Source organism: Bidens hawaiensis, unplaced genomic scaffold, assembly GCF_021521415.1.
Source record: "Bidens hawaiensis isolate Kalapana, Puna unplaced genomic scaffold, B.hawaiensis_p1.1 tig00078625_1, whole genome shotgun sequence".
NCBI lineage: Eukaryota > Viridiplantae > Streptophyta > Magnoliopsida > Asterales > Asteraceae > Bidens > Bidens hawaiensis.
Genome location: NW_027503467.1, coordinates 19,165 through 43,368, shown reverse-complemented (window position 1 = coordinate 43,368; position 24,204 = coordinate 19,165). Strand labels below are relative to the sequence as shown.

Below are 24,204 nucleotides of genomic sequence, written 5' to 3'. Positions count from 1 at the left end.
TTTATTTTTGTTGGAGAGAGAGAGATGGTCCGTCCGTACGTGAGGGTCGGCGGTTCTGGTGATCATAGGGGGTTATTAGAATATACGATACCGGTGTTGATAGGGTAAGGGATTTGTCAATTTTGGTTGGGAGTGACGGTTACTAGATATTTCTGGTTAATATCAAACGGGAGATCTAACTTGGTACTATCATAACTATGGCCCGATAAGTCAGACTTATCATCAACCGATGTTCTAGAAATTTTCAGCATCCTCAGTACTTTTATTATTTCATCCCCCGGTTCCTTATCCGGGTCCTATTTCTCAATACACGTACCCACAAGATATGTACATATATATATACACATTAGCACGTATAAATAATATTATATATTTTACACATATGTTGCCATTTTTACCTATTAATGTACCCCGTGACTTCCCCTCACTCCCTCGTGCGGACAAGTCTGTTATTATGTTCCGGACCATAATAACTCACTTGTCCATCCAAGTTCATCCAGATCTCGTCACTATAAATTATTATTTGATATTCAGATCCTATAATACTTGAGCTACTGGTTATATTTTTAGGTATCTTTTAAAGACATCCTAAATCTTTATAACCAATGGCTCTGATACCAACTTCTGTAACACCCCGTAACCGCAGCAGAAACGTAAACGGGATGCAACAGACACCTCTGATATCAACCACATTGTTTATAAAGAAAACTGAATACATTAATATACTTCAAATTACATTATCTTGTATTTCATTACCGTCTAGGTGATACACACATCATACAATACGATACACAATTCTATTTGTTATAATGTATCCTAATATCCTGCACGCAAATCTTACACACATCAAGCACTTAGCACGTAAGCAATCACTTCATCTTAGTTGTACCTGAAAAGCATGTGAGAAAACGGGTCAACTACGAATAGTTGGCGAGTTTCACAATTTGAGTAAACCATGATAAATCCATATCAAAATATAATATTATCTGGGACACTGTTAACCCAGTACTGTACTCATTCCGGGGGCAATGTTAACCCAGAATTACGATGTAATTATGCTGAGCCCACAAGTGAAACCTCTGACTATCACACACAACCCCCGTGGCATATCCCCTGCCCACGGGCCCGTGGCATATCCCCCGCCCACGGAACTACCCCAAACCGCTATGTCTAACATTACATAGCAAAATAAATAACAACAAAATAGACATGTGCAACTGGCTGGGAAACATCAGCAAATCCATGCCGGACCAGTTGGGTTTGTCAAACCAATAGTACTATCCACACTCTACCGGCTTTCAGTTAATCACTCGTGTTCTGGGGCCTTAGAATGTTAGCAACTCAGATAATTACCATCTTAGTACATTTCCGTACTATTCCCGTACAATAAAATATATATAAATCCACGCAAATCCATGCATTCAGTATGTACTTAAATATTTCAGTAAAAACATGCTTCCGCCCCGAGAAAATATTCGAAAACAGTTCAGAAAAAGGGGCTCGTGAAACTCACCTTAGCACATGCAAGCAGGTAACAACAATCATTATCAGTTAACACGTCCAACATGTAATATGATCCCTACGATCGTTACTATACACTCACTATTAATATAACTTTAACCAAGTTAACCGGTACATCTGGGGACATTGTTAACCCAGCACTGTACCCGTCCTGGGGGCAAGATTAACCTAGAAACACTTCTCCGGACTCAGATTGTGATGTCGTTTAGAGTTCAACAGTCAAATTTTCTAATAGCTTGTTTTCCCCGTTTTGCGTGCCTAACACGGTTACCCGTTTTTATGTTTCAAAAATGAGTTTGGCCACACACGACCCGAGAGTAGTGGTTGACTGATAATTTAATTAAAGATGTGAAATTAGAGCTCGGTTTAGACGTCCCGATTGGCCGCGGGACTCGTTTCCGTCTTTGGCGTACCGGAAACTGTTAAAATAGGTTAAAATTACTCAAATCATCCGAATTATGTTCGGATGATTTATTTTTACTTGTTTAACTCAATTATATGAAAATAGTTCATTTTTAGGGTTTTTATACACCAGTCAGCTCGCTTAAGCGAACTTCACCGGTTTCCGCGTTTTAACTTTAAAAGTTTGATAATTAGCACAAATAATTATCCGTTTAATCTCGGATCTTGAATCTTTGCAAAAATCACTTTTTAACAGTGGGGAATTTATTAAAAATATTTCCGGAATTAATTCTTATATTTAAAATTTATTTATCTATTTTTAAACACCATTTAAACACTAAATATGTCGTAAATACCAAACGATCTTAGAAAAATCCCAAATTTCTCCTGGATGTCCCCTGCCATCCACATAGTCCCCTGGACGTCCCGATTGCCGCGGGACTCGTTTCCGTCTTTGGCGTACCGGAAACTGTTAAAATAGGTTAAAATTACTCAAATCATCTGAATTATGTTCGGATGATTTATTTTTACTTTTTTAACTCAATTATATGAAAATAGTTCATTTTTAGGGTTTTTATACACCAGTCAGCTCGCTTAAGCGAACTTCACCGGTTTACGCGTTTTTAACTTTAAAAGTTTGATAATTAGCACAAATAATTATCCGTTTAATCTCGGATCTTGAAATTTTGCACAAATCACTTTTTAACAGTGGGGAATTTAATAAAAATATTTCCAGAATTAATTCTTATATTTAAAATTTATTTATCTATTTTTAAACACCATTTAAACACTAAATATGTCGTAAATACCAAACGATCTTAGAAAAATCCCAAATTTCTCCTGGATGTCCCCTGCCATCCACATAGTCCCTGTAATTTTTCCAAAACCAAAATCTTCTTTTACATGCCATTTTCACTAAAACCGAGCTAGAAAACCCTAGAACTCGTTTAACCGAAAAGCCTACTTAGACTTCTCCAACGGACCTCAAATTTTGTGTCTGACTTATAAATGATATAAAAAGATTATCTGCAATTTTCCAGAATTTTTCATGATATTTAACTATTTTTCACCATTTTGGCCAAAACCGAGCATTAAATTTACCAAAAATTCATCCTTTATCCAAAAATTACCAAAAATTCACAGAACTCTTACTTTCATATGTAGAACATCCCTGTAAAATTTCATGACCTAACTCTAAACCATCAACAATCTGTCCCAAAACACATACACCGAACATAAACCGAATATACCTTTCGTTTTCCGCCATTACAAGCTACAAACTCGTCTTTCCGCCTTATCTACCACTAAAAACAAAGCCTACAAACAACATACCACAATACCAAACAAGTTACACTCACGATCAAGCCATTTCTTTCATGGTTTCGGTTATGATTCCAAAAACAAAGATTTAACCGTAAAAAGTCGTTTTTGATTCGTTTAACTCCTTTCTTGGACCAAGATCCCTTGTATAACCCGTATACATCACTTGATCATGCAAGAATCGGTTTTCATCATTGAAGCCTCATTTTATTGCAATTAAACTCAAGAAACGAAGATGGAAACGTGATTAACTCGATTTTTTACCTTGTTTTCTTGCTACAAACTCTCGGTTTTGGATCATGATCTTGAAAGGATTGAAGGATCTTGATATGTTGGTGTAAAAAAAAGAAAATGAAATGGGGTAAACCCATGGAGGACCGATCGGACTTGATAGGGGGGTGGGTGGGACCCACCTCTCCATTCTTATCCACACATTTGGATTCTCGTAATCCGGATAATGTTTTGGATAATCTGGTTCAGTTCGTTTTTCGGTTAAATGTTTAATTCGGCTTAAAACGAGGCTAAAACGGTCGTTTTTCGGCTTAAAAATGAAATTTTATATAAAACCGATATAAAAACTTTAAAAACTTAAACCGTGACATTTATTAACTTAAAACATCATATCATTAATTATCGCGCATCTTTTTCGGCTTGATCGATCATCTCTTGCTCGGTTTGGTATTAAAGGTTTCGTTTAATGTACCAACGTACCATTAAATCGAAATTCTTTTTCTGTGCTTTAATTCACTTATCCCGAAGCTTTAATACTTCGTAAACATCACTAAATATCATATATCTCGTCTATAATTGAACCCTCGATTCGTTCGGGTTTCAATGACTATCGATCGATTAATCGCATATTCAATACGATGAATTATATATTCACGTACGATCAATACAGTGAACCATGTATTCTCGTATAATTACCATGGTAACTCATGTACCCGACATTAAATATGACGTAACTATCGTCTACCGGTTAGGGTATCCCTGGTTTCGCCGGAATCGTTACAGAAAATATAAAAGTTAATTCTTTTATTGTTTACACTCACAAGCCGCTCACCCAAACAAACTGATTTGTAACCCACTTTTAGACCAAGCATACTCCAGCCATATTGTGGCGTTTTGCAGTGCCGGGGGGCACACCCTCCTCCTCCTCCCCCCGCTTTTTGGCTTGGCGTTTTGGGCCAATCGATTTCTACAAAACACTATAATGACACGAATTTTGATAAAATTGTGTGTAGGGAGGGAAGATAGAGAGGAATATATGTAATTATTGTAGGAGAGTTGTGGCGTTTTGCCCACTACGCCACTTTTTGCAAAACTCTCCATTAATGACGGGGATGTCACAGGACGCAAAATGCCCAAGGGTGAAGCGTTTTGACTACACATGGTCTTATGCAATGTGTAGGCCAACTACTAGTCCGTGAATCTTTTTTCTTTTCCATGTGTTTTAAAAACCGGTTCAAACAAGCCGGTTGAACTGGTTAAACCGGATTTCGCACAACATGCCGGTATTTTGAGTCTGATATTTTTGGCCGGTTTGCTATAACATTGTACCAGCGGTTTTTGTCTAAAGTACCGGTTTTTACCGACAAACCGGTTTTAAGTCCAAGGAATTTTTGAAATTTGCATCCCACATTTTTTCAAAATTACTTTTAACCCAACAATTAACATTCAAACTTGTAAACTTTAAGACTATTTTTAAAAATTGAGTACTTTTGCATTATTTTTGTAATATGTATTAACTTTTGGATTATTTTTTGTTATGGAATCATTTATTTTTTTTGGTTATTTTTGGATTAAAGTTACATTTATGAGAAACTATAAGGTAAACTATTTAACCGGTTGAACCTCTCTCTATATAACCCGGTTCAACGGATTGTACCATTTTTTAGCTCAATCCGATACAAATAAAATACCGGTTTTTAAAACATTGTTTTCCCTTTCATTGTTAACAATTAATATCAATATACAATTTGATTTTTGTTCAATAACTTTATATGTTAACTTAAAAAAAAAAAGCTAAAAACGTGACCGTGTTTTTGTTTTCTTGTTAGTTTTCTGATATAATATTATCTATACTATATATAAAATACTATATATAAAGCATGAATTATGGTCTCTTAAATTTTAAGAGGTACCAAACTCATTGCTTTATATACAACACATAATGAATCAAAAATGTAAAAATTAAGGGTAATTAAGTTTTTACTCACAAAAATATACATACAACTTTTGTCCCTGAACTTCCTTACTTTTTTTGTAAAGTTTAATAATAGTTACACATATGCCCCCTAATTTAAAACCAACTACCCTACGACTTTTTAACGTCCATAACTTTTCACACGTTAATATTTTTTCAAAAAAGTTACATCATTAAAACGAGCATTTTATTCTCTTTAATTTAGGTATAATATGGTTATAGTTTTTAGTTTTAACAAGTTAGAATGTTACACGCTTACCATTTAGAACCGGGTAACAAGTCGAGTTGGGCGAGTTCTGAAAGTACAATAGGGTCGGAATGAGTCGATACATATATGGTTATGGTTCGGGTTCGAGTAGAAATGGGCGAGTTGGAACGGGGTTGGGGCAAAAACGGGTTTGTTTAAAAAAATGATTAGTTTTAAATTATTGTATACTTGTTAAGCATGTTTTAATGTCGGTAACGTGCATTACAGTCTGGTTACACGTGTTTAATCTTCGATTACACACAACAGGCTTTGCACGAGTTACACGTCCAATTTTAGACTAAGTGTGTACTATCATCAGGTGACGTATGTACCGACACGGACTAGGCGCCCATTGTGATTGCGCGGTTGGTTCTAAACTTATTATTTGAGTATTATTTTTGTATAATAAAATTAGTTTCAAAACCAAATCCCATTGCTCCAATGCAGCAGCTGAAGCCCTAATTGATGTAATGGAGTTGAGGAATTTGGAAGCGTTATTCGGTGAACCCCTGTTGGTTGATGGTTCTTGGGCAAATGTCCGTCCGTTCCTGTTTCAAGTTCACGCACCGGACCCCTCTCAACTCCGAGTCCTCGTCACTGACTTCTTCTCAACCAGTTTCGATCTATTCAACAGCTTGAGGACATGGTCATGCTTTCTTTACCCTTTGTCTTTCTTTTTATGCATATTGTGTGTTTGAATCCTAACTAGTTTTTTATCCTTTAATAATATATACAGAGGGATGAGACTGGCGTAGGTGGTTCCTGCTCTGATTTTCTGGAATACCTTGTTAACTCCATAAAGTTTGGGGATGTCAAGCTTCTTTTTGAGGGCCAATAAAAATCAAGCGGTAAGTAAGTAATATGTGTTGCTCATTTGTATTTAGGCTTGACCTTCATTCAACCATTCACTGGGAAGTTCCTTTATGCTTGTTTATTTAATAACGAATCAACATGTTGCTTATTTACTTAAACGGACGAACATCAACACATATCTCGTTTGTTCATGTATGTTCGTGAATGTTCATTCATTTAACGGACATCAACATATTCATTTTCTTAACGAACGGACACGAACAAGAACACCATGTTCATTTAAATGTTCATGTTAAATCGTTTGTTCAGTTAAAGTTGAACGATCAAGCTCGAAGATGCCCTGTTCTTGTTCGTTCGTTTCGTTTACAAGTCTTATCTGTATTGTGTTTAACTCATATACTGAAATGTTACATGATTATTTGTCATGTAATTGATGTGTTATACTTTTTAGGACCTGAATCTGCTAGACTGATTGCTCAGAAGTCGAAAGGAATGCCAAGAATCTCTATTTCTCTGACCAGGCTTGTTGGTACCGCTGCAAACGAGGCAATGGCAGAGCTTTCTATTGATATGTACAAATTATATAAAAGCAATCACAAGTTGCTAATTGAAGGTGCAATTCATATTTTTCTCTACTTGCAGTTTACTAATTAGGGAACTAACAGCTGTGTTTTATCCTTAGAGCAAGAGGGTCGACACCAGTTGAGGAAAAAGCTTTCAGCTGAACAGGCAGGTTATTTAATTTCCTTATGTTATACAATAATGTTTTATTTTTGTAAACTGAGTGAATGCATTAGTCACAGTCATCATTTGGTAAAAGAACCTTATGCAAACATGGTAAGGTATTTTGAAAGGACCCGTGATAGATACTGAAATTGGATGATTGAACTCACTGATAATACATAGTGGTCCTGATGTGAGAGGGGCGGGAGGGGTGCAAACAAGCCGAGTCGCTCGCGAGCTACTTGAGCTTGGATCGATAAAAAGTTCGTTTAGTTATTGAGCCCGAGCTCGTGCCTCACATAAATCTCATTTAGTTACTGAGCCCAATCTCGAGTCTTAACGAGCCTTGTGTATTATTCAGTTTTACTTCTTTTGGACTTATACGTGTTAATTTCACATTGCACAGTCGATCTCGAGAGGATCTTTGGCTCGTTTACGGTACTACACGAGCTCCAGCCGAGCTTAGGCTTGTTTAAGGTTTTCTCAAAATATATAAAAACAAATAAAAAAACATATATAAACTAATTAAGAAATGATAAACTCCGAGCCCGAGCTTAAAAAACCACTCACAAGCCGAGCTCGAGCTTTAGGAAAAGAGCTCGAAATGAGTTGAGCTCGAGCTCTCATAAGTCGAAATGAGTTGAGCTCGAGCTCTCATAAGTCAAAACAAGCTGAGCTCGGGCTCGGGCTCAGCTCATCTCATTTACACCGCTTCTGAGACCCTGCGATGAGCTAACACAATTTGGGCTGAACATAAATTTCCCAGAGAGGCAATACACCTTATAAGAAGATTAATGGAAAAGTATAGGGAGAAGAAGCGTGATCTACATATGGTGTTTATTGACCTAGAAAAGGCCTACGACAGTGTGCCACGACAGGTGCTCTGGGAGTGCTTGGAGGGTAGAAGAGTACCCAGGAAATACATAGAGATAATTATGGATATGTATACCAGGAGTGAAACAAGTGTCCGTGCGCCAGTGGGGGATACTGATTTTTTTCCTGTAGAGGTAGGTCTTCACCAGGGGTCAGCGTTGAGCCCGTTTCTTTTTGCAGTAGTCTTGGATGAGTTGTCAAAGTCGATTCAGGGGACTCTCCCGTGGTGCATGATGTTCGCAGACGATATTGTGTTACTTGCTGAGAAAAAACATCTAAACATGAGGCTTGAGGAGTGGCGAACAACCTTAGAGACAAAAGGTTTAAAGATTAGCCGATCTAAGACGGAGTACCTCCACTGTGATTTTGGTGGGATAAACGACAATGACGACGCACACATCACCATTGAAGGGCAGGTGGTCCCGCAGGTAACGAAGTTCAAGTATTTAGGATCATTTGTACAGAGCGATGGGGAATTAGACAGTGATGTGACCCATCGAGTTCAGGTAGGATGGTGTAGATGGAAAGCAGCCACAGGTATATTGTGCGACAAGAGTTTCCCGACTAAACTAAAGGGAAAATTCTATAGGGTGGCAGTTAGACCTGCAATGCTATATGGAACCGATTGTTGGGCCATCAAGAAGGCACAAGTGCGGAAGATGGAGGTAGCAGAAATGAGAATGCTACGTTGGATGTGTGGGCACACAAGGCTAGAACGAATAAGAAACGCTGTGTTTCGCGAGAGATTAGGGGTGGCGAACATAGCAGACAAGATAAGAGAGTGGAGATTGAGATGGTTTGGACATGTGAAGAGAAGACAGACGACGAATCCTGTTAGATCCGTAGAAAACATTACTATAGAGGGGAGGAGGGGTAGAGGACGACCGAAATTGACTTGGGATGAGAGGATTAGGCATGATTTGATAGACCTAAACCTCTCCGAGGACATGGTTGAGGATAGGAATTCGTGAAGAAGTAGAATTAAAGTTCAGGATTTTTAGGGAGAATTGAATACCTTAGGGCTTAGACTTAACTTATTTAGGTCACATACCATAATGGTATTTCTCTTACATATATTATTATTTTTATAATTATTATTAGTTTTTATATAGCTGTTAAACTGTGATCTTATTATTAATATTATTATTAGTAGTAGTAGTTTTTATATAACTGTTAAACTTTGATTTCCTTTATTTTGCTTCATACACATGTACTTAGAGCCGAGGGTCTCTCTGGAAGCCACTTCTTTACTCCTTTGGATAGAGGTACGGTGTGCCTACATCCCACCCTCCCCAGACCCTACTTATAGCTTTGCTGTCGGTGGGACTTTATTGGGTATGATTGATTGATATAAATTTCCCAGTCTTTGGTAACCAGAAGACAAGCCATAGGTGTCGATAGGTGTGCACGGGCTGCCTTGAGCATTAAGACATGAAAGACCGGGCGGACATGACAATCGGGTGGGAGTTCCAGCTCATCGGAGACTGTCCCTACCTTACAGATGATCTGATAAGGTCCAAAAAACCGAGGTGACGGCTTCTCACGTCTTGTTTTGGTGAAACTTTTATGAGGATAAGGCTGAATTTTCAGAAACACCACGTCTTGTACTTCAAAAGATAGCTTGCGGCGCTTTAAACCAGCTTGAGCTTTCATTCAGTCTTGAGCCTTTTGCAAGTTACTTCGTAACAGTTCCAACGTATCATCCCGATTTATTAACTGGCTTTCCAGTTCATTGCTCTTAGTCTCACTCGCAACATGGGGATGAAATGGATGAGGGTGCGGCCGTTCACAGCTGAAAAAGGAGTGGTACAAATACCTGAATGAAAACTGTTGTTATATGAATATTCGGCTGCAAATTCCATCTAGTAGGTTGCTCATGCGCGAAACTACGAATATAGGCTTCCAAACACCAAAAGTGGCCTAAGAAGATAACATCCCGATCCAATACAATACAATAGAACGCCGGAAATCCATGAAGTCAAACCACATCTTTTCAAAACAGCATAGCTACCCTTTGGCTGTTAATGGGAGGAAATGCGCATTCTTGTTCAAATGGTCAACGACCACCAATATAGTATCAAATCTATTCGACGAGGGTAGTCCAACGATGAAATCCAACCAGGCTGGCCTGGGTCGTATATGTCCGGGTCCAATTCTCCTGTCTTCTCGAGTAGACTATCATTGGGGTCTTATCAGCCCGACTGACCTTGTATCTCACCTTAACGCCTCAAATTAACAAGCAATAAAGTTTGAAATTTGAAGTTGTGTATCGATTCACGCTGTTTGTGTATGGTATATTGGTATTTGCTATTTAGTGTTCTTGCTGATCATAAAAACCTTTTTATTTGCTTCCATCTACAAATTATTAACACTTTATTCTCTGATCAGGAAAAAAGTGAACATCTGCAGAAACAGCTTGATGGTCTACTTAATTCAAACAGGCACAATTCTCAGAAAACACATGACAAATTAACATCAGCTACTTCATCTGATATTTCCGGTGTGTTGTTCTTTCTGACCTTAACACCAAATATTAATCTGTCAATATATTTACACTTTTTTATTTTCACAGAAAGACAATCTGATCAGAATCCAAGCCCGATGAAGGCGCCTAAGCGTGTGGTTCCAGCACATCGCAGGTTACATTTCTTATTTTTAGCAAAAATAGATTAAACTGTTACTTTTCAACCACAAACAAAAATGTCTATGGCTTTTTTAAATCTATTTTGCTTTATATATTGACAAGTTTCAAAACTAAAAATATTGCAGATCAAAAGTGAGAGGGGTTCTTCTGCAAGATACTGAAGATGACTAGATGAGATAGTTGAAACACAGGGCTTTTGAGTTGTAAATCAATTATCTATAAAAACCTGTTTTAACAACATTTCAAAATATTCAGTAAGCAGATTAATCAATCATTCGTAGACCAGTTTTAGCAACCAGTGATTGTTTCTTTAAACTGTAGTAGCATGGTGCCAACTGCTTGATTATATACTAAAAACCATGTGTATGTATAGTCGGATTGTTGGTTTTGCATGCATGAATTCATAAAGTGCAGTGCTTGGTACTACCCTCGAGAATCTTTTGGAGACGGGATGTCGACCATCCATACTGAGTTTGACGTTCCAGGCTTAACTCACCTAGGAATACCATCAAAGAGGAAATCCATCATTGTGGGAAAACCTCATTGAGTCAGGTTTCAAACCTGAGATCTTAAGATTCCAAACTTTAACCATCACATTCATGCCATTAGACGGAAGGTTAATGGAGAATTCAAAACTAAGGTTGTATATGCTTCATTCAGAATATACTTAAGAGTAAAGTGTCAAAATCGTCCCTGAGGTTTGGTCAATTATGCTATCCAAATAGTTTGTTTTGTGCAACTGAATCATTGTGTTTTACAACTTCTTGCCAATGTCGTCCAAACTGATAACATTTATGAAGTACAAAACGGTCTTTTTTAATTATTTCATTGTTCTAATCTTTTTATAACCAAAAATAACAAAAACTGGCCACCAACTTCATCTCGTCTCGTCTTCTTGAAAGTTTGAAGCACAACTAGATCCAAGACCACCCCAAACGTACTTCATCTTCCACCTCCGGCTCCTCCCTCCCACAAGCGTCATCTTCATCGAAAGCCGCCGATCTCAAGTAATCAACCGATTACTTTCGAGGGCGATCTGCTGATGTAACTTAAAAACAAAGACATTGTTTAAGGTTGGGGTCAGATATGAAAAACGGGGTGGCCGGAGAAGACCGGCGGGGCTTTCTGTCGGTCTACTCCCACCTCTAAATATCTCCTGATTCCGATGCTAAAGAAGACTATGGTGTTGTTGGGAAATGCTAAACATAGCACGCCGGAGATGAGGTTCACCATTTTCGGAATCTTCTTGAATTGATTCTCGTTCCCCTCATCTTGCTCCGTGGTGATGAGAAGTTGAATAAAAAGGGAGGACAAGCATATATGAGTGGTGGGTTTAAATAATAATAATAATAATAATAATAATAATAATAATAATAATAATAATAATAATAAATAAATTGATACAAAGACTGAAATGCCCCTGAGTTAACACGTAAACTTAACGTCGTTAGCAAATTGGACAACATTGGCAAAAAGTTGTAAACCACAATGGTTCAGTTGCACAAAACATACTATTTGGACGAAAATCGCATAATTGACCAAACCTCATGGACGGTTTTGACACTTTACTCATTTTTTTCTTAATTAGCTAGATGTTTCTTTTTAGCTATCTAAAATCTTATCAAATTTCTTAAATTTTGGATTCATAGCTGAACCTTCAACACTGTTTAGTGTTATTAATTTATGCTTAAGTGATGTTTTAGTCACCGTCTCTTTTTAGTCTAAAAGGGTTTTTTTCTAATTTTTTTAGTCATTTAGTTTTCTTTTCTAAAAGGGTTTTTTTCTAATTTTTTTAGTCATTTAGTTTTCTTTTTTCCCTGAAAATAACTTTACCATTAGTTATTACTTTATCAATGATTGTGCAATATTTTACAATCAATAACATGATATAGAACAATTTTGAGCAAAATTAATGAGAATACTTATTTGAAGAAGATGGTCCACTTTTCTCATTTTAGGAGATGAATATGAAATTAAGATCACCATAAAGAGAATATCATGGTGAGATCTTCAACAATCATAATGATTGTGTATCTATTGGCCACGAGGCAAATGTCGAACTTCTTATTGTTAGGTAACACGTGGGTAAGCTAAAAGAAAACAACAAAGGTTCGCATGTGAAGAGGAAAATGTCAAACTTCTTATTGTTAGGTAACACGTGGGTCAACTAAAAGAAAACAACAAAGGTTGGCATGTGAAGAGATTTATATTCAAGTTAAATTTATTTTTGAGTAAAGTGTCAAAACCGTCCGTGAGGTTTGGTCAATTATGCGATTTTCGTCCAGATAGTTTGTTTTGTGCAACCGAACCATTGTGGTTTACAACTTTTTGCCAATGTCGTCCAATTTGCGAACGACGTTAAGTTTAAGTGTTAACTCAGGGGCATTTCAGTCTTTGTATCAATTTATTTATTTATTATTATTATTATTATTATTATTATTATTATTATTGTTATGTTTTTTTAAACCCACCACTCAGATATGCTTGTCCTCCCTTTTTATTCAACTTCCCATCACCACGGAGCAAGATGAGAGGAACGAGAATCAATTCAAGAAGATTCCGAAAATGGTGAACCTCATCTCCGGCGTGCTATGTTTAGCATTTCCCAACAAAACCATAGTCTTCTTTAGGATCGGAATCAGGAGATATTTAGAGGTGGGAGTAGACCGACAGAAAGCACCGCCGGTCTTCTCCGGTCACCCTGTTTTTCAGATCTGACCCCAACCCTAAACAATGTCTTTGTTTTTAAGTTACATCAGCAGATCGCCCTCGAAAGTAATCGGTTGATTACTTGAGATCGGCGGCTTTCGATGAAGATGACGCTTGTGGGAGGGAGGAGCCGGAGGTGGAAGATGAAGTACGTTTGGGGTGGTCTTGGATCTGGTTGTGCTTCAAACTTTCAAGAAGACGAGACGAGATGAAGTTGGTGGCCAGTTTTTGTTATTTTTGGTTATAAAAAGATTAGAACAATGAAATAATTAAAAAGACCGTTTTGTCCTTCATAAAACATTAAAAAACTAACAATGTTATCAGTTTGGATGACATTAACAAGAAGTTGTAAAACACAATGATTCAGTTGCACAAAACAAACTCTTTGGACGAAAATAGCATAATTGACCAAACCTCAGGGACGATTTTGGCACTTTACTCGAAAAAAATATATAGAAGTTTGCATTTGGTACCAAAAGTCTATCAGGAAATCATTTATGTAACATCTTCAATTTAAGCAAAAAGATGATGATCATGATGTTATAACATGCATCATTTACCTTGTATGTTACAAGTTCATTTTAAGCGTTACCATTGGTAGGAGATTTTAGAAGCCTCTGTATCCAGTTTACTTTGTTCACAAGACCCTCAAGATCAAGTACCGATGCCTCAAGTGTCCGTTCATGCATTATATTCAAATTTTCTTTCTCGACCGCAACCTCAACCTTAACCTTAACCTTATCTGTCTGTTCACGCATTGTATTCAACTTTTCTTTCTCGACCGTAACTTCAACCTTATCTGCAACTACTTTCCTCTGCAAACTTGAAATACTATCAGAAAATTCCATTAAATAGCACTCCATCTCAACACTTGCTTCAGTCTACTCATTATCTGCACCTCCCGATGCACGAGTGGTGGAACACTGGAACCAACTGCATGCTCACAAGCTTCCAAATCCATGCCTAAATCATATTTTTACAGTTTTATTATCATTTACATCATATACAAGTGTATGACTTTTATAGTTCTACTCTAGCCCGACTATGTTGTTGGTGTGTGATGTGTGTACGTATATAAAATTATGTTAATTTGTTTTCACACAAGAACGTATTTTAAATTTATAAAAGTGATTTTTACTAAAACTAAACCACATACATATAGGCAAGTGTACCTATCATATATATAGAATGGTGGTGGTAAGAACCAAGTATCGATCCATGGACACGAATGGTTTCTAATAATAAATCTTTGTTCTAATTTAACCAGACGTAATAATCATTAAAGGTTGTTTTTAAACTAAATCTTTACAAATTAATAGTAAGGTAAATAGGTGAACAAGTAGATGAGTTTTAGACGAGAAAATCAATATGCAAAGATTACCATCTAAATTAAGAATCCACTCCATTCTTCATTAATGATTATTATGATGAATATGTGATTAACTTGCTTGAATAAGATATGATAGAATAACCCCTCATTTCTAAGTGAATTACCCTATGACATAAAAGAAAGTAGAATGCATAACTTTATGTCTACCACAAAAATGTCAATTTAAGTAAGCAAGTAGTTTTAGTGAAGTATAAAGATTAGGATTGACTTCAATTTCTCAAATACCAATTCTAACAACTTCGAGTGGTTATAGTTTATTCACACAACCTCCCCTAGGTTGACTTAAGTAGACTATAATTACACATTCCTTTAATATATATAATATTTAACTAGCATGATAACATAATCAATCTTGTTAACAATTTTATTTTAGAATTACCAAAACTAGAGACATTTATCATAACTTATATTTCATCATTTCAAAGTACAACATAAGGAAATATGTTTTGGATAAAATATCAAGATATTCTTTTTACCATTTCTAGTTTCCAAGAACATGAGTGAATCATGAATGAGTGTTAATCATCAATATTTAATTAATGAATTATGATGCAAAACATATCTCATTAAAGGATAATTGCAAAAATCATGTACTTCACAAAAACTAAATCCCACATTCAATATAATCATCAATAAGAATAAAATTTCTTCATAGATTTTAGATGGTGAATGGAGTTTTAGCTCAAAATGAACATGACAATGAACATTAAAGAAGATGAAGATAACAAACACATGATTAAACTAGAACAATCTAACCAATGTGATGACGATGATGATGCTTTCTTCTTCAATGGTGATGGATGATAATGATGATGATGATGATTGATGACGTGGGTACCCCTACACACCCACATGCTGAAGTTTACAAGCTAAGGAAGCTTGGGAATATAGAAGTAGTCGGCACAAGCTGCCAGGAAGGGAAGCTCGAAACTTGGAGAGCAAGATTCCTAAGTTAGCCAGGAAGCTCTGGCTACAGTGAAATAGCAGGAAAAGTCAAAACTGAAAAGTTTGTACCTGCCATAAAACAAAAGTGACAGCAGACAAGGGTAGAACACAAGTTGCATGGAAATGACATGTACCAATCTGCACAAGCTGAAAGATGAGCTGACCTTTTCCCCTTTAGAAGCTCATGCTTCCCCTGCCTATAAAAGGAACATTCCAGCCAAAGTTATATTCATTCCGCATTCACCCTATTTCTCTATACTCTCTCTTCATTGCAACTCTCCCACTCTCTCACCAGAATAACACTCTCTCTGTCACACCCCGACCAAAGGCGGCAGAACATGCCGGGTGCAACGGATTGCTCAAGAACACAAGACACTATTAAAGTGGCAATATTTAAACAACTCATTCACTTCATTTAATCATCAAAAGTAATACAACATCGTTCATACAAAATAACACCAAATGCAAGAATTTAAATTGTTCATCCTTCTAATAACCTAAACCGTCTCAAAATAAAATAGCGTCTTCAAACTCCAATTAACCAATAATCAAACCTGTAACAACGCATAAAATATAATTTGTCAACATGTATGTTGGTGAGCAATTTCATTGTTTTTGAGTATATATAATATGAGGCAAAATCCACAACTCGTATATGAAACTATAAATAAAAGCAACAATTGCGGTATATAAATCATAAATAAACAAGGATCATTTATAATTGGTAACAACCAAGATACTCGGATAATGAGACCCTATTCTACTAGCACAAGGCTAAAGTATTTAGGGGTGCGTATGATCATACTTCTTGAGGCTCAACAACAACATAAATAAACACTCGTGCACGTAAAGCATATGAGACATATAACACACAATCGAGCAAATATTCAAAGTACCATATACCCTAGAGTTTGGGGTTTGAGGGTCTAGTATCATAAATCATTGTTGTTTTGAATAGGTATCCATGTTACCCACAAAGTATAAAAATGAAAATGGGAGATGAAATGTACTCACATGAAATAAGTAACTTGAAGGATTAGTTTGCGATAAAACGAAAGGTAAGTTCAACGAGCAAGACCTAGATAAAAAGGGTTCTTGAGTTAGTAGATGGTCTTAAAAGCTTTAAAGTAAAATAACATGACAAGTAAGATAAAGTTTGAGGGTTAAAGTGTAAATACATAAGAATTAAAGTAATGGTTTTAGAAAAGTAAATTTACTTAAAATCGGGTCTCGGTATTCTATTTATTAGTTTTACTTAACCCTTGTTAAGTAAATATTTGGGGATAATTGCAATATTGCAAGACCCCTTGTTAGATAGATACCAAAACGAGATTTTACGAGTGTTCGGATTTGACGTTTCGAGTCTTGATAATCGGTCAAGCCCAAAGCCGAGATTCCAAAGTGATAAATGTTATGAGATAACTCAATGAAATCAAAAGAAATTTAACCAAGTGTGTAGTTCTATTAGGAAGAACCTCAATGTCCGTTAAGCGAGTGTTTGGCTTTGTCGTTCCAAACTTGTTATAAGATTAAGTTGGATCCGTCATACCAAGTATTTTGAGAAAACAATTAAAATTAGTTTATAATATAGTTTTAAAGAAAAATATGAGATTCAGTGGCCCAAAACACAACTAGTGTGTCTTAAGCGAGTGAACTCGGTTTAGTTCGGTCTTGGTTCGGTCCTTGACTTGGAATAAGACCGAGGATGGTTACCACATACCCAATACCATAGAACTTATTAGAATAAACTTAGAAATGATAATACTCAAGTCTTACATACAACATGTTAATAATAAAGCATTTAAACAAGAGTTAAGTTTTGGTTCGGTCCTTGACTCGGAATGAAACCGAGGATCGTTTCCACATACCCAATACCATAGAACTAATTAAAATGATTTGGAAACTAAAATAACTAGAAACTAAGCAACATTAATAAGCTTACATAAATTAAAGTGTTTAACAAGGACTATAATAGTCCTCCATGTAGCCTTGCCTAGCAATACACCTAAACCAACCATGGCCGGAGAATGAAAAGCCAAGAAAATAAGGGAAGTATGATTTAAACAAGATATAATAACAAGCTTTAAGTAACAAGAATTAGTTAGAAACAAAGATTAACATTGGTTTGACCTTGAGAAGTCAAACTATCAAGAGTTTAAAAGATGAATACTTAGATCCTAGATTGGGAGAGTTTTGAGGAGAAAGAGCAAACCAAAATGGGTGCATTTGATATGTTTTTATAGTGGAAAAAGCAAAGGTTACCCATAAGAGTTATGCATGCATTTTGATTGGTTAAAATGGTCAAACAAGGTGCAAAACAAACAAAAACGAGCTGGGAATTCTGCAGACCTAGGGAGGTGCTGCGCGACCACTACAGCCCTTGTGGTGGCGCTGCGCGCGCCCTATGGGGGCGGGGGTGGTTGGTCTTCATTTTTTGTTATTTGGCGAGTTTAGTCCCTAATGTTCGTTTTAAGTCGTTTTTAATCATAAAAGGGTGTTTTAAGGTACCGAAAAAGATGTTTTATTGATCCGACAAGTGTGTAACATAAATGAACATAAAACCCAACATTTTATTAATAACGAAGGATCCGAAAGACCAAAGCGGGTCGGGTTTTCCATACAAATACAAATACGATTAAACCGAAAATGACGAATGTCACACTCTCTCCGGAATAACATTCTCTCACCGAAATATCACTCTCCCAAAGACTACTCACTCAGAGATTTCTCTCTCTAAAGAGTAATTGTCTTTCACTGAGCTGCTTGGCCTCAAAGCTGCTAAGCCCACGATTTGCTGAGGCATGGCATCATCAGCTCAATCCAACCCCTACGACCAGTCACCAGTTAAGCTGTCTGAGATCGCCTCAGCTACTCTCTAACTGTCGTGTCTCAACCATTATCTCCTCTTGCATTCTCTATCTCGAGTATACATATCTATATTTACTATTATATATTTACATAAGATAAATTACTAATGTTGAGCGTCGGAGGGAAGTTCAAAGACCCCGGTCTCTGGTCCACTTCTAACGAGTTTCGTGTTGTAGGTACAAGTAGGAAGCTGGATGGTGACCCTGGAAGTGTCCATACCATCACCCGACCATACCTTCATTGTTGCTATACCCATTGTAGCAACAAGTGGCACCCACCGTGGGGCTAGCGCTACTTAGAACATGAAACTTCTTTGTAGTTCTGCTCCAAATGTTCCTAATTCTTCTCTTTATGGTTGTGGGGAGGATGTCTTTCTTAAGGTCTCTTCTACAAAGGTTCCTAGTTTCTTACACTATGATATTATATTCAATATTAAATTATCCCGAAAAGTTTTTGTTCTATATACTTGAACAACCACAACTTTTTTTGGGTTTACATCTTCGGTTTGATATAAAATAAAACTTTTCTTGGTAGCAAGTATCAATATATTAGCTTATCATTTTTTGAAAACATTAATTTTATGTTTGTTTTAAATGTGATGTTATTACTTAACTTTACTAGAATAAAAAAGTTGTCATATAATATTAATTTATGTCATCTAACTTTATGTGGGAAATAAGTTATGTCAAAACTTCCTTTAAAGAATTGCATGGAAACAAATATCATTTTTTCCAAGAAAAGTAACTAAATATTATTTTTTTTGTTCATATAAAGGGATTTGATTAAGATCTATGATATGACTAGACCTAACCTACACATGTTTTGTCACAAAAAGTAACATGTCAAGTCAGAAAAAATATATAGGTTACTGTTCAACTTAGCTATATAGGTTACTCTTCACCTTAGCTATCACCTGACAGTTACAGCTTTAACAACTATACAAGTAAGCTTGCAGCTCAGAAGCTTGAAGCTCGGAAGCAGGAAACACACCAGCTTCTTGCATAATCAGATAGTCAACAAGCTAAGAAACTAAGAAACATGTCTTGATAATGACGTCAAAATGACATACAAAAAATCTTGATAAGCGATTTGCAAAAACACCTTCACACGAGAAGCAAAGAAGCTCGAAAATTATGCGCACCAACTTCCCAGCTTCTAGCTCATCAACATTTTGCTACAATAACCAAACAGTGTAACGGTAAAAAAAGTCAACATATGTTGACAAACACTTAATCATAGAAAAAATTACTTTGGGGAAGAGAGCTTTCTCCTAATAGTATACTCTAACCCTTACACAATAAAGGTACATGTTAGACCTACTCTAGTTAAAAGTTGACAAGAAGGTTGCTCAAATTAGACATGAAACATGAGACCAAGAAGATGCATTAGGAACCTCAGAGACATTTGCGTCATGCAATCTGAGCCATACTATCTTCAAACATTTAAAGGTCAAAAGCAATGCTAAACATGTGACATGATAGAAGCTACACAAACAGCTCATGGCAAAGTTACAAAAAAAAGGCTAAAAGCTGCAATAACGGCTTAGGCTAGAATTGTAACATCCCGAAATTTCCGACAATAATATTTAATATATTATTTATGTTGAAAGAATTAAATTGAGTTAGTAGATTAATAAAATAATAATAAAGATAGAAAATGGTAGGCTAGTTAAATAAAATAGATTATGGACTAAAAAGAAAAGATGGGCCTAAGGTCCATGGGTTTAAGGGAGTATAAATACCCCTTAAACCCTAATCCTTTCCATTTTGATCCATCTCTATACCATAACATACACCTTCAAAAACACACACTTAAGCCAAACACTCTATACTCTAATATATTCAACAATCCAAGACCAACCGAAGGTAAGAAATCATATATCTCAGCTGACCCAACGTATTAGAACCCGACACCGCAGCCCCGGGATGCCGTATGATCTGTTTGGATCTAGATCTAGCTTATTTCGGGTGTTTAATCAACCAAAAACGAGCTTAAGGACCACCTTAACTCAGATGTGGACACCCCGAAGCTACTCAGACCATAAACGATCAAACCCCGACCAACCATGGTGGTTAACAGTGGCTGACGGTGCCAGAATCGAATAAAAACCCCAAAAACGCTAAAATGATGCTGAACTGAACTTATGCGGCGTATAAGTATATACGCCGTATATGCTCAAGAAGCGCATAAGTTGGCGTATACGTATAAGTAGCGTGTAAGTATGCAACGTATATGTGATACGCAACGTATATGTGTGATGTGTGCTGCGTGAGTGCTTATAAAATATATTATGGATGGGGATTTAGCTTTTGCACAAGATCCTGTTTTAAATTTATAAAAGTGATTTCTACTAAAACTAAACACACACAAAATAGGCAAGTGTACCAATCAAATATGTAGAATAGTATTGGTAAGAACCAAGTATCGATCTGTGGACACAAATGTTTCTAATAATGAATCTTCGTTTTACTTTAATCGGAGGGTTTAATCATTTTGAGGTTGATTTTCAAACTTTTAATAAAACTACTTATATATAATAATAGGTGACAGGAAGAGAAATTCTAAATGAGTATTCAATTATATGAAGGTTACCATCTAAAGATCAAGAATCCACTCCATTTTTCCTTAATGATTGATTATTAAGTAAACACGTGATGAACTTGTCTTAATAATTAATATATGATAGAATAGTCCCTCATTTCTTAGTGAACATATTCTATGACATAAAAGAAAGTAGCATGCGTATTTTCAAGTCCATCCTCGCTTAATCTCATACTACCACGAGAATTTCAATTTAAGTAGACAAGTAGTTTGGTATAGTAGAACGATTAGGATTGACTTCGATTTCTCAAATACCAATCCTAACAACTTCGAGTGATTGTAGTTAACTCACACAACCTCCCCTTGGTTGATTTAATTAGGTTATAGTTACACATTCCATTAACATATGATTTCTTTGACTAGCATGATAACAACCATTAGTAAAGAATAGGATCAGACCAATGAGAGATTGGATAAAAAATAACATACATAAAGGATTTGCAACAGAGAGCCTCAACAGCAAGCTCTTAACCCACACTTTTTTCTAGTCAATTGCATTTCATGTTCCCGCATAGTCGATCCAACAAGAAATACAATCTAGTCTCCGTGAGTCTATACCAATATTACATTTTCTTTAAATACTTTTGACCTAAGCAATTGTGTTAACAATGTTATTTTAGAATTATCAAGACTAGAGAAATAGATCATAACCTATATCTCATCATTTCTAAGTACATTATCAGGATCCATGTTTTATCTTGATAAGTTATCAAGATATTCTTTTTACCATTTATAGTCTCCAAGAACATGAGTGATCATGAATGATTTTTAGTCATCAACCTTAATGTATTAAGTTAAAGTGAGAAAACATTTCTTCATCAAAGGATAATTGCAAAGTAACCATGTACCTTACCAAACTAAATCACATATTCAACATAATTATCAAGTAAAACAAAGCTTCGTCATAGATTTTAGATGGTAGATGGAGTTTAGCTCATAATGAGCATGGTTATGGACATTAAAAGAGATTATGATAACAAACACATGATTAAAGTAGAATAATCTAACCAAACGTGGATGAATCTTCCTTCTTAATGATGATGATGGATGATGATGACGATGATAACCTCCAAGCCTCTAAACTCTCCACAAAATCTTCAATATGGGTGTAATGTGGGTGTTTTTATAAGAGAAACCCGTATAGAATTCTTCTCCAAGCATAACAAATGAATGCAACATGCTCCTCTATTTATAGGTTGTCCGGGCACTCAGGCACGGCCCCGTGCTCCATGAGGCACGCCCCCGTGTCCACGTGTCCAGTCGCATTAATTGCTCTGTCAGATCGTACATGCTGACTCAGCACGGGGGCGTGCTTCCTGAGGCACAGCCCCGTGTCTTTGGTCTTTAGTTATATTTCTTTTGTTGTTTCTTGAAAGGTAATCACGACCCCATGCTTCTTGAGGCATGGCCCCGTGCTTAAGTGTCTAGTATTTTATCTTTTCTTGCAGATTTTTGTTTTTTCTTGCATAGAGAAGCATGGGGGTGTGTTCAGGGAGGCACGAGGGCGTGTTGGAGTGTTGTTTTTGGGTTTTCTTCCATTTTTCTTCGGCTTTTCGCTTATTTCTTCGTTTAAGGCTTGGGTTTTCCTGAAAATACGTTTTAATATGATAAGTAGCCATTTGAGCTATATTATTTAATATAAGTTGTAGTTTTTAGAGATTATTTGATGCTAAAAAGATGTATATTTTTATATACATAAAACATCCCCACACTTGAACCTTCTTTGTCCTCAAGCAAGCTACTTATAAATATTCTCTAAAAATAGCAAGTCAAGGCCATAGCTTAGCATCCCCAAAAGAGTTCTAAGAAAATGAGAACAAAATAACCAACCTTAAATCATAGGAATATATGTAGTGATACATAAAAAGATGATTTGTTTTTATGAGCTTCCGTTTATGCAAAACGTGTAACATTCGTCAATTTTCGGACCCGAAAACCTGACTCATTTAAATTTTTCGATGTGATTCAGTTAATTATACACATAGCCATATGTTACATATTTCATACGTAATAGTTTTAAATTCCTAAAGTTAATTAATAATATTAATCATTACAAATATGTATATAAATAAAAATTATAACACTCATGATTTTTTTTCTTTATTCAAATATCACATAAATAACATTATTGATGCATAACAAAAGTACATCATTTTAATCTAGTTATGTCACATTTATTTTTGTCACATTTATTTTTACCTAAAGTTATTTATTTTTAAAAGATGAAAAATATCTTCCTACACCATTCAAATTTTGGTCAAACCTCCTCCCCCAAATCACTCTCCTAATCAATTTTATCATTAAAACATTCTAAAGAATAATCTCCTTATTTTAGTATAAATAAGAACTCACTCCCACCCCTTTCATTCTTGCACCACTCTTTGACAAGTTCAAGAGATTATTTTTTTTTTCATTTCAAAGGTACGGTTTTATTTATTCAAGTCTTCTTCATCTTATTTCTATTTATTTTAAATTCTTATTCATACTAGTTAATCAAATGGTCATATGACCATAACATAATCATGTTTAGCAATCCACATAATCCATACACCATGGTGTATAGGGTGGATGAGACAAAGAACACAAGGAGATGATCGATTACACGAAGGTCACACTTGAAACGTTCTTACATCTTTATTTTTCTGTTTTGAATCATTATTTTTTGTTCAAAGGACCTAAAGATTTTTGATTATAAATGCTAATAAATGTTATATAATTATATAAAAAAAAAGTCCATAATTTTATTTCATCAAAATCCTTTTCGAAATCGTTAGAATAATGCTTTTAGCAATATTTCAGTTTTGACATTTGACATAGCCGTCAAAGAAAGAGGCATATCTTGTTTATAAAAAACTGAAAAAGTGAAACACCAAATTCTATGATATACTTAAATGAAATACGGTTCTAAAAACTATTTTTACTCATTTTAATTCATTCCTACG

General features: G+C 35.8%; 1 protein-coding gene across 2 annotated transcripts; it reads left to right on the top strand.

Annotated features, from left to right (window-relative positions):
- The first annotated feature begins 6,313 nt into the window (after nt 1–6,313).
- LOC143606968 (uncharacterized) lies at nt 6,314–11,163 on the top strand. Of its 2 annotated transcripts, XM_077082573.1 has the most exons (7): nt 6,314–6,342; nt 6,433–6,544; nt 6,961–7,122; nt 7,192–7,238; nt 10,494–10,605; nt 10,678–10,744; nt 10,875–11,160. In XM_077082573.1, the coding sequence occupies exons 3-7, from the start codon at nt 7,002–7,004 to the stop codon at nt 10,918–10,920; spliced, it is 393 nt and encodes a 130-aa protein (XP_076938688.1). In that variant the 5' UTR covers nt 6,314–6,342; nt 6,433–6,544; nt 6,961–7,001; the 3' UTR covers nt 10,921–11,160. The 2 variants fall into 2 exon arrangements, 1 of the variants encoding a protein (XP_076938688.1); XR_013148851.1 differs by lacking the exon at nt 7,192–7,238 and having other exon boundaries at nt 10,875–11,163.
- Nucleotides 11,164–24,204: the final 13,041 nt, after the last annotated feature.